The 12,132-nt window shown below is 28.9% G+C and overlaps 2 protein-coding genes across 3 annotated transcripts in view; both read right to left on the bottom strand.

Moving 5' to 3' along the window:
- Positions 1–12,132, bottom strand: part of LOC109597992 (uncharacterized) — a 129,254-nt gene that overhangs the window by 116,580 nt on the left and 542 nt on the right. The gene's annotated exons all lie outside the window — the stretch shown is intronic.
- Positions 234–6,481, bottom strand: LOC109597974 (signal recognition particle 14 kDa protein-like). 2 transcript variants are annotated; one of them, XM_049970789.1, is made up of 2 exons: positions 6,395–6,481; positions 234–670 (listed from the first exon to the last, which is right to left on the bottom strand). In XM_049970789.1, exon 2 carries the CDS (start codon positions 641–643, stop codon positions 317–319), a length of 327 nt encoding a protein of 108 aa, XP_049826746.1. In that variant the 5' UTR covers positions 644–670; positions 6,395–6,481; the 3' UTR covers positions 234–316. The 2 variants fall into 2 exon arrangements, with proteins under 2 accessions (XP_049826746.1, XP_049826747.1); XM_049970790.1 differs by lacking the exon at positions 6,395–6,481 and adding an exon at positions 784–872.

The raw sequence follows: 12,132 nt of genomic DNA, 5'->3' as shown, positions 1-12,132 counted from the left end.
GTATGCGGGTAAATTTTCCCTTTGCAAAGTATGGAATTTTCTCATTATGTAATAAATTATTGCCACGAAAAGTATGCCTTATCAAAATACTTCCTTTAATTACATACACGTCGCTGCTTAATGTTTCCAAATATCTCTGATGTTTGTAGTTTGCTACAGATTCTGACATTTCACAATGGAATGCTTTGAATCTTTCAAAGTAATATCAAATTGTGTTAAAAAATATACGTAAATACAAAAAGTAGTTATTTTATTGAATCTATTTTACACTTAAGTTTTTAATTAACTTTTGAATATATAAAAATTCTTCTCACTCTCACTCTTGTTTCTTGTCGGTTTTAGATTTTTTAAGCTTTTTCTTAAGTCCATCCAAATTGCCTTTCAACAGAGTACTGTAGGCAACTTGGAACTTGTTAATGTCCCTGTGGTGGAGCACTGTGGAAATTTTCTTGGAACGAAACTTGGCCCTGACCAAACACATGTTTTCCTGCGGTTCAGGAAGTGGCGGCCTTCCTTCTCTCGGTTTCGGTTTATTGTTGCCGTCATACCTTTTGAATGTCATTGACACCGATCCATCCTGTCTGGCTTCTTGAAACAACTTCGTTAGTTCCGAAAGGAATGCTTCGTTTTCCAACAAAACCATTTTGTGCTTCTTGACGTTTTATTCGATCTGTGGCACATGTAACAGAATGCTGTCAGAAATGCTTAACTCGAACGTCTAAGTGACAAGTTAAACTACAATATGTAATAAATAAGAAATCTGTAAAAACTTTTGAACCTAACCTTAAATTTTGAATATTAAAAACGTTTCCATCCTATCTTTCAAATATTTTTAGTCAACATAAAAAAATAAGAATTATTCAAATTACGTTGATATTTTTATATGCAGTGTGCGTCTTCCGAAGTGGTTTATTTGAAGTTCATAAATTAAATAGATTTAGACATATTACATATATATAGACATATAATATGTTTTATTTTGACCAATAATGTTACTTATTATATTTGCAACTCTCGATGGTCAGTTACTTTATTATTATTTTACTTTTTATATATTTAATAGAAACTTAATTTTTTGTATAATTTTCATTTCCAAACCTAACTAAATAACGCATTTTGTCTTCTGTTTGTTTTCTGTTTAGCTTCATAAAATATTTCAAAGAAGATTTGCTTCTGAAAATTTTGCTTCTATAATTTAATTTTGTCAATAATAAATAATGCAAACATATAATATATCACAAACTGTAGTAAGTCGGAATTGAAGAGAGGACAGTTTCATGATTATTTCTGCTAGATGAAATCGCATATTGTCTACATCCAAGCTTCGTGAAGGTGTTAGAATGACCAAGTCCGTCTACCCTCAAATGAAGTTTGCATCAAGTTGGTCTTAGAGCTAGATGACGTTACCGATAAAGAGAGAGCATCAGGTTGCCCGTTGACCATGGGCCAACTATCATCGCCCGTGCACTGCAATTGAATGGGGTAATTATTTGTTCACAGATGAGTCTGGGTACACATTATATTACTCGGATAGCCGTATTTGCACATGACGTGAACATACTAAGAGACATCATGAGCAAAATATGCCCTAACCGTTGCTTTTCAATGTTCCGTAACAGTGTGGAGTGAAATTTCTTTAGAGACATTCACGAAATTACTTATATTTAACCGAGAAACTATGAATACTCGACGATATCACGATATGGTAATTAAATCAATTAATATTCATTTGCTCAAGAATTTCGGAAGAAGATTTCGTTTTTGTAGACGGTAACACGAGACATAAATTTGACGTTATAAAATTATCATATTACTCAGTTACAGTGGACCCCGCCTTCACCAAGCTGCTATTCAATTGAACACGCATAGAACGAAAACAAATTTAAACTCGAAACCACCAGCTTTATATTTTAAAGGAGCTTTCTAATGATCTTAGAAATGAATTCGACGTATGAATCAAGAATTTATTCGTTCACTAATTTTGAGTATGCCAAAGAAGGTGAAAGCTAATCGTAAAACCAGGAGGAAGTAATTACTAATTGGAAAAAAAATAGCAGTTAATATTTAATTTTTTTTAGTTTAGCTTATTTTGTTTTATTAATTTCGTGAAATTTTGTGACATCATTATATATTTGTTACAATATGCCACTGGTAACAAATATGTAATTCATTTTTTAATAAATAAAAAATTACTATTTTTTTATTTATCTTGCCAATTATTTTTATGTTTTTCCTTCTATTTATGTTTACTAATTAAAACAAGTATTTTATCTATGTATAACACTAGTTCACAACCAAAATATAAAAGCAATTCTCTTATACATTTTTGATTAATTTGGTATGGTGAATATGAAAAATATATTAATTTTGTATCAAAAATGCATACGTTGAAAAACGTGTTTTTACCGATTTATCAAAAAATTATTAACGTATTATTACCCTGGATATCCGACAATAATAAAACACAAAATAATTTCAGCGAAACGCAAAAGAGTCGAGTTCAAAGTGGTCGATTTGGCATTGAATACCCCTTGATTTATATGCCCCTTTGTGTGAATGACTTAACAACCCAAAACAATAAAAATAATGTTGACTTATGTACGACCCTTTTACCATTTAATTCAATGATTATAAAATCTCAGTTTCACATTAAGTTTTTTTTCAAGTGCATAAATTACAAAAAACAAACAGATACTTTGTGCAAGAGAATTTACTTCGTTTACAAATTACAGACTGGCCAGAGTATTTAATCCGAGTGTTTCCCCGAGGCCGGTGGACTTCAGTCGCAGAAGAGACAAACTTGCGAAACATCCGCGTCGAAACAAAAGGGCTCGGGGCGTTGTGTGCATCTGGACAACTAATTGCAAATAGTTGTGTCCTGCAGGTAGCCAAGCCGAACAATTAACAAAAGCGGCACAAGTTGATTGTTAATCAGTCAGAGTTGATTTTGAACGGGACAAACAGGAAGAATGGCCGTTGTTCGCTGTGTTGTGCCACGGGCTTAAAGGACGTTAAACAGGAATAATTAGAGTGATGTGTTTATTTTTCACTTGATTATTCACCTTTGTTGTCTGTTGTCTGAAGTGCGTGCGCAATTGTCGCAAATAATCGCTTTAAACAAATTATGTATGTTACGGCGTGCCCGAACGAAAATAACGAGCGGAAAAAAGAGAAACTTCATCAATAACTCGACGGTAATAAAAAAACAGAAAGCGAGCAATTTACAGGGACCTGAAAATTTTACTTTCGCGTTTAAAGGCTACAGTCATCGGCTAATCGTTCCACTTGTAAAATGCAAATATCCATCATAACAGTTGATTCTGAATGGAAACGGGCTTAATTCAAATTCAGGACAGGCTTTCCGTTCAGCGAGGGAAAAAACAGGAGGGGAAATATTTCGAACGCTCTTAAAAACCAGATGCAGGTGAAATTAAAGTTATGTGCTTAATATGTATTAAATGATTTCGTTGCCCAAGAACACCGGCTTGTTCCACAAATATTTTTCGTTCGGGTTTCACGGAATTGGGATTAAAACGTGCATTGTTATTCAAGTTTTCGTTTTGGTACATTCAAAAAATAGTACGCAATTTGAGTGAGCTTATTTTTAATAACCAAAAAAATATGTTTACATTTTTTTCTTAGTGTAATTATTAACACACGCCAAATATTTGCGCTAAATCGTGGAAATATCCCTCGTTTATTTGCGTATTTACCCGTTGCAGATTAATATTGGGGCGTTTGAGATGAATATTAAAAAAGCGGTTTCTACCCAGAATTATGCGGAAGCGATTACTTCACAGTAAAAAAGTTTCCGCGCAGCGATTTTTTCGAAATCAAACGTTTCGAAGTTTCCTAATTTCATTGTCATTAGTTAAGCGCGAGATTGAATTTTATGGAAAGTTGCGACGTTAAAAATCTGGTCCGGATGAGATTTCATATTTCCAGAAACGGTCTGCAGTCGTTTGGGATCTCATCGGCAGTTTAATTGCATTATGAAATGTCCAGGAAAATTTTATGGCTCGCTTGTACGAAGTGTTGCAACAAAATCTGGGTCATTGTTTTCGTTTATACAATTCAAATGGATTTTGTCGTCTCGTCTTTTAAAATAATTGAATCCCTGAAGGTTCAAACGGTATAAATATAATTGAATCATGCCAATTTCGGTGAAAGATTCATTCAAATAATTTTATTTGTGTTTAACAAACTGAAATGTATTCAAACGGGAGTGTGTGTCGGGATTTTTAAACAATATAACAATAAGTAAATTTCAAATGAAAAACGGTCCAGGAATTACATTATTTAAACAAAAGACCATCATATATCTTTGTACATGTATTTATATTGAAAATTACACATATAGTATAAAAAGACGTAAATAAAAAAGAGAAAAAAATCCTAAATATAAAAATTTTTATTCGAGATGAATGTATTGCAAGATAAAGATGATGTTTTAAATCGGGTTAATTTAAAAAAATAAGATACAAATTTGCCATTTCTATGAAACTCCGTTTTCTTTTTTGTTACAAATCTTCAATTTTAAACAACAAAATAATTAATTTAATTAATGACAATAAAATTGATTGTTGCAAACACAACAAACACAGAATTCAATTTAAATGTTTGATGGATAAAATTATGCCTTAATAATATTTTTTTGTCAACAATATAATATATTATTGAAGTGTAGTTTTAACAATTAAAAGTATTTCCAGTCCAAATAGAAAAAAACTGACGTAAGTATCAAAAACTCATTTTTTTAAAGATGGATTGTTACAAATCTATTGATATCTCTGACGAAAACTGACCTTTGGCAGATTTAATAATAATATAAATATATAATATGTGATATATCAAATTGTTTTTTCTTATGAAAGTTTTTGAAACTTTTTTTTCGATATTTAATGTAAATTTAATTGTAGTGTTAATTTGAAATAGAAATATTTTAATTATATAAGAGAAGAAATATTTTAAATCATGGAATAAATAAATATCTACCATTTAGATTTAATATTAAAAATGATGAAATCATTTTAATGACTTAAAGTTCTTTATATATAAGTTGACATAAAATGTCCGTTAAATTAAAACGTTAAATATTCGTTAATTAGTCGCTCCTGCTACAGTTGATATTTGGAGAATTAAGGAGAACACATTGTACCAGAGAAACATCTTTCCTGTATGCAAAAACACTCAATTTATAAAAACATGCTTAAAACATAATAAACAATTCAAACCTTTAATTAAGATTTTTAAAAATTGCAATAAAAATAAAACGGCGTTGCATAGGTCTATTATTATGGAAATGACTAAATTATAATATAAATTTAATTGCAATGAACAAACACAATCTAAAATTTATACGCCAAAGTAACCAGTACCTATGGAAATATTTGATCATTGATATTTAAAAATAAGTATAAAATAATTAATTATTTAATAAATAAGAGAAATTAAAAAATCCTCCCCTAAAAATTTTTAACAGAAAATATAAATTCAAATAATATATATTATTATAACATATATTTTACATTTTATATTATGTATTATTTTTCTAAACAAAAAAGATTTTTATTGTAAAAATATTTGCTATATTGTTATTTTAAAGATATTTACAAAATTGTGCAATTTATTTAGCTATAATATTGTATCAAAATATTACGGATAAAATTTTATTGAACTGGAATATTAAACAATATTTAAAATATTTTAATCTAATTGCATTATTCTCAATTCAAGTAAATAAAAGCAATCACAATAAAAATTATTTGCTAAATTCACTGTTTGTAATTTATGGCTTTACATTGACTGCCAATCTAAAATAACAAAATAAATTTTGTACTAAAATATGTTTAATACAAAAGTAAATATTTTGCAATTATATTAGAATCAATTAGTAGATAATTAGCTGTTAGTCTCTTCTCCATAATTAAAGTACTTAATAATTAAATGCGAATTTTGTGTGACTGGCAAATTATTTATTTAATTTGAAATTGAATCACTAATATTACGTAGGCTGATTAATTAGTAAAACAACATAAACATTAGTCTTTAAATACAATTATAAACAGAAATCTTCAAATTTCTAATTAAAATAAATTAATCATACACATAATTAAACTTAATTAATATTACTAGTTAATTTATTTCAGAATGAATTATAACCATACATAAAAGGGAAACCATCGGAAACCACTAAGACCAGAATAAAAATAAAACATCAATAGTCCTAACAACATTACTTCTATTTATAAATGACATCAACACAAATATAACAATTCGAATGAATCTATAAACGACTTTAACCAGTTTATTTTCGAAAACATCTCATTCCACAAACATACATATATGTCAGCAGGAATATTGATTTTATGTACAAGTTTAAGGAACACTTTACCTGAAAAAATGAACAGGGAGTCCCCGGAAACAAAAGGGGACAACATGTAATTAAAATGCGGTTTATGGAGACGCGATGGCATTAAAGAAAATGAAAACATCTGGGTGCCGCCGCTTGCTGCTTTATTAACTGCAACCGGTTCCATTCTAAAGTGGATTATGTTTATTATGATGCCGTTCAAGTTGAGATTCTGGAAATCACATCTGCGTTCAATTTTTTTTTTCTTCCAAATATACGGTAATGTGACAGTTTAAAGAAGTTACATTATAAATTGTTGGTGGTGGTATTTAAATAACAGGTTTCGTTTAGTTAGAACTGAAAATTGTTAATGGAAATCTCTGCATTTCCCGTAAAACGGAATGGGAATTTAATCCAGCACTTGGCATTTTCATCATCCAAGAATCGTTCATTGTGTCTCTCGTCTTGGAATTCTAAATTCTCACTAAATGTCTTTTATCTTTTTTCTATATTTTAATAAAAAAGTGATCTGATTATTATTCCAGAAATCTATATTCTACCTCCATAATTCATTTTAAGTTACTGGTTCAATTTTCATTTTAAATATTTATGCATTACATTATAAATGTAATGGAATAAATGTTTCTCATCCATTACTTAATAAATATTGATAATATGCAATATATAAGGTTTCAGTTCTGTTTCACTTTAAATTCAGTGCGAAACACCTTGTAAATTATTAATCTGTTTTTGTCAGGTCGTTTTGAATGTTGGCCTTGAAAAGGAACCGCAGAGAGTCTAACCCCTGGGGATTTTTATCTTCCGGGGCTCATTCATTCTGTCTCGATCTGGAAATTGAAAGTTTATAAAAAATGGTCCTGTATTTTGACAAAAAAATGTAAATTGACAAAAAAATGAAATGACGGGACAAATTTTCATTAACACTGTCTGAATTGTTTTTGTAACCAATATACGGATATAAATTTCAGACGTATAAATTGAAAGTGAATGTTTGTTGATATAAATAGACTCGATTCACATTTCAATAAGATTGTCGCTTTGTAAATTAGAAAATCGATACGATCCGAAACCTGAGCAAATATTAAAATGAACCGAGTTTCCGAAGCTATTCGCAACACAATGCAGCACATTATAAATAGCTTGGGTTAAACGGGAAAGTTAATAAATCAATTATTGTCGTTTATAATATTAAGCCTTTTGTTATGTTTAATGCGTAGAACAAGACCTCTTCTAAACACCATCTCAAACGACGATAAAAGAATGGAAAACAATTGGACGAGTAAAATAATATTTAATATTTCCTAAAACGCATCCAATTATTTGTAATTTAAACGTTTCAAGGCAGCATAATAAGTAATTCAGTCGAGCATCAAACAATAATTGTGAATTAAAACGGGATTTCGGCGAACGAGGTCATCCAGAAGTTTTAATTGCCACCACTTCAGCTACTTACTATTGCTATTAGAAGACAAAAGCACTTTATTTCTTGGAACAAGCCTAGTTAGATACGAATATGAACCTACCCTCTATTACGATTCCTATAATTAATTTCTCTAATCCGAAGGAGAAAATATCGAATAACCTTCGAGGAATTTCTTACTTGTTTCGGTTCTTGAGAAAATGAATCAGTTCGATGATATTATTATCGATTCTTCTTATTTCTGGGAATAAAAACAGTAATCTAAAAAATTTATGCGTTATTAAATTATATAATTGAGCCTTCAAGGCACTATCTATATAGGTAAATATTTAAATCATTATTTTATGAATAACTGTAAAATTAATTTTAAACAATAATATAAAATTAATAATTTATAAACTTCATGTACTCCTAAATTAAAAAATTAATTACAATAATAGACTTTAAAAATGAAAATGTTTGATGTATTTTGTATTTAATAAATTTTGTTAGTTCTACTTTAATGTAAAGCAATCAATGTTACTTGCAAACTGGTAATAATTTTGATTAAACTAGTTTAAGTACAAAAAAGCACACATAAAGTTCTTAAATTTTTCTATGGTAATTTCTCACTTGGAACATTCACCCAGATAACGGTATAATTGTGTGTTTCGATTTATAGTTTTACTTAAATAAACGACCGGTATAGATGCAAGCCCGATCACGATGGTTAGAAAGGTAAATTAATACTACCGACACAAATAATGAACTGTTGTTGGTGTCTTATACACGTCAATATAATTGACGAAAAACTCTTTATATTATTTTAACTATTGATTAAAAATGTGAATCTTAATATATTGTGTAAGTAACGAAAATTACTGACAATCGTCAGTCAAAATTGTATAAAATATGAACCTTTATTATTTGTAACTGAGCTATTATTTTCAACCAAAATATTTATATTTACAATTCATCTCGACCGAGAATACCGTTCATTCTTGGCAGTAGATTAAGTTAAATCATAAATATATCGTTATATAGGCAAATTGGATAAAGGAAAAAATGTATTTTTGCTAAAAGTCTGGAAATTTACTCCTAAAAATATACATATACGAGCAAATTTATATACTTTCTCATTTGTGTGTGGTAAATGTGTGTTTGAATTTTTAGTTTTATCTAAACAAACGTCCAGAGTAGACGTCAATCTCAATTGAAATGATTAGAAAAGTCAATTACACACTACCAGTCACAAATTACACAAAGATCTGATCGACAAAAACACTCTTATTGAAACTCTTTATACCGTTCAAATGGTAAAAAAAATATACAGGTTTAGCATTACTCTTTTATTATAACATTTTTATTTTTTATCTTGATCTTAATCTGTTACAAATATGTGTATTTACAGTCGAAATCGAGTCGAATATATGTAAAGTTAAAGTTTTCATTTTAATACAAAAAAGTCAGTTATTTGTATTTGACGAAAGTATTTTCATTTTCAAAAAAACTACGGTTACACCATTCCAGAATAGCTTTATCGACATTTAGGTACCCAGATTTTCTAATACAAAACCTAATAGTGAAATATAATCATTATCATTGTGGAGGTTGTCTTTAAGACATTTAATTGGAAAAACTCAGTAAAATGTACTTCTATTTAGAATTTAGGATGTTGTAATCATGTAAACATTATAAAGTAAATTATAGGCGTTTCCTGGATCAATCGATAATTGGTCTTAGAATTGTTGTTGCCGTTCGGGCATAAAACAGGTATCATCGGAAAGGAAAAACCTCGAGGAGTTTACCTGAGGAAGAAACAATTTGACTTACCGAAGGTTGTTTCAAATATTTAGTTCGAATTATCAAGATATTCGAGTAATCGAAGTTTACATTAAGTAAAAATCCCACGTAATTTTCACCCTGGATGCAATTGCCCAACCAATTTGTCAAAAAATTAAAGTTATAAAAAATTCGGTGTTTGAATAAGTTACGTAAATGTATCTATTGTAATTCAGTTATTATTCTTCTAATATTTATATTTGTAATTCATCTCGTATCGAACTTGTTGTGCACTATTGACACCAATATTACATAAATGAATCACATAAAAGAGAAAAACATATTTTTCCTGAAATTACTCCAAAGAATATACGAAAGAATCTTTTTTTTACATTTTTTAAGATAATTTCTCATTTGAAACATTTTTCGAGAAAACGGTGTATTTGTGTGTTTCGATTTTAGTTTTACTTTAACAAGCGTCCAAAGTAGGCAGAAGCCCAATAAAATATATTAGAAACGTCAGTTACAAACTACCAGCAACAAATTATATAAATGATTTCTCATACTCGAAAATCTGATCGACAAAACCATTAAAAATTCAAATTGAAGCTCTACAATTCAGATGGATCAGAAATAAACATGTTTAGCAGAAAATTTAAATACGTCTTTTCTTATTATAATATTTATATTGTATACTTAAATTGAATAAGAAATGACTGACAACGTCGAAAATTGCATAGAAAATTTACCAGTTGTACCTCAACTATTTTTCTTCTAATGAAATATGTATAATTACAATTTATCTCGACCGAGCTTGACGTTCAATCTTCATAAATAAGAACGCAAATATCACATAGGTGAAACGCTGAAATAACCCAACGAAATAAGTATAGATTTTTTCTCATTTAAAACAGTCACCACGGTAACGCTATAGTTACTAATTAAAAATGTAAAACTTGGAATATTAGCTAAGCGATGAAATGACTGACAATCATCAAGAATTACATGAAAAATATATATATTTATCAGTTGTAACTCAGCTGTTCTTCTGTTTATATTTACAATTCATCTTGCCATTCGCTATTGGTACCTGATTAAGCATAATAATAAGTCAAAACACACATATATCGTTATATAGATGAATCACATAAAAAAGAAAAAAATATTTGCTGAAATTATCCAAAATTATTTCAAGAAAAATATACGAAAAAATGTATGTTTCAAAAATTTAATTTTGTAAACTAGTGTTATTCATGTGTTTTAGGCATTTGTTCTATTTTTTATCTAAAAACAACATGAATCTTAAAATCCAATTTTTTTTTTAAAATTGTGGTGGATGCGCGCTCTAAAAATATCGCATAACTGTATTTATTATGGTAAAAATTGTACATATAACAGTTATTTGAAATAAATTACGTTCCCTACTCTTTTTATATTCAGCAATTCTATTTGCGTTTTATACAGTTTTTAGTTGTATCAATCGTTTAGGAGTCTCCGAAGCAATCTCAGTTCCCCGAATAATCTCCGCGTATCATTTTCCTTCGGAAAATCGTCGAAACACCTGCGAAGCAATTTTAAGTAAGGCATTTTCAATTTCAAACATCGAGAGAGACAATGAAACAGGAAGATGAAAACGTCAACCTCTGGTTTACCTACATTCCCGCAATTCCATTATCCGGCACTCAAATCATTTAAACTTCTGCCAATTAACGAATTTATTAACACTTAATTATTTAGCTGATGTTGATCTATAATTGATTTTCGCCAGTTGTTTATTACGCCCTTTATTTGGGTTTTCGTTAACAGGTTTTGTACTCGACAGGCCATTTATAATGGCATGTTTTTCCTTTATTTTTAATGAACGCGAAAAGCGTCGCCAGGATGTTTACTAATAATAAGGATATCAAGCTAAAAAGGACTAAGCCCGGCTGAACAGTACTGTAACTAGATTAAGGAAGAAAGGAGATTTTTTGGATGGTATTATGCGTTTAATAAAGTCCCGCTTTATTAAATGTGTCTCTCTAATTGGATTGTAGGATGTTTTGTTTCCTATAAAGGATTTTCGTCCATGTTTCAAGTTTTGTTTTGTATTTTGTAATCGTGCTGAACGAAACTATGATGGAATAAGTTGTAAGATAATACCACATATTTGCTTAATTAATTTCTAATAAATTTAAATAAAAAATGTAGACACTTTTGTGTTTAGTTTTGATTATCTCAGTTACGTAAACCTTGCATATTCACAACAACATTAATAGATAATTTGAGGTAGACATAGAGAATTAATAATGAGACTCAAACATTCTAAAACTTAATTAATTAATACTAAATTTGCACTCCCTTAATGCCACAAAATTTATTCAGATATTATGTTTCCATCCGTGTATACAAGTTTTGTCATAAATCAAGTTTTTTATTAAATATACTTTTTGCAGAAATCCTATTGGTTCTTATATGGCAGTTGTTTTAAAACATATTTTAATATAACATGTTTTATAATTAATTTTCAAAAATAAATGAATGAAAAAAAAAATAATATTGTATATTAAACATTAATATTATATATTAAACAATAAAA

Source organism: Aethina tumida, chromosome 1 (assembly GCF_024364675.1).
Source record: "Aethina tumida isolate Nest 87 chromosome 1, icAetTumi1.1, whole genome shotgun sequence".
Classification (NCBI taxonomy): Eukaryota; Metazoa; Arthropoda; class Insecta; order Coleoptera; family Nitidulidae; genus Aethina; species Aethina tumida.
The sequence above is the reverse complement of the archived record's forward strand: the minus strand, read 5'-3'. Positions and strand labels throughout refer to the sequence as shown.

What these genes read in the sequence shown, in the direction of transcription:
- LOC109597974 (XM_049970789.1), bottom strand. Translation starts at nt 643, where the DNA reads ATGGTTTTGTTGGAAAACGAAGCATTCCTTTCGGAACTAACGAAGTTG.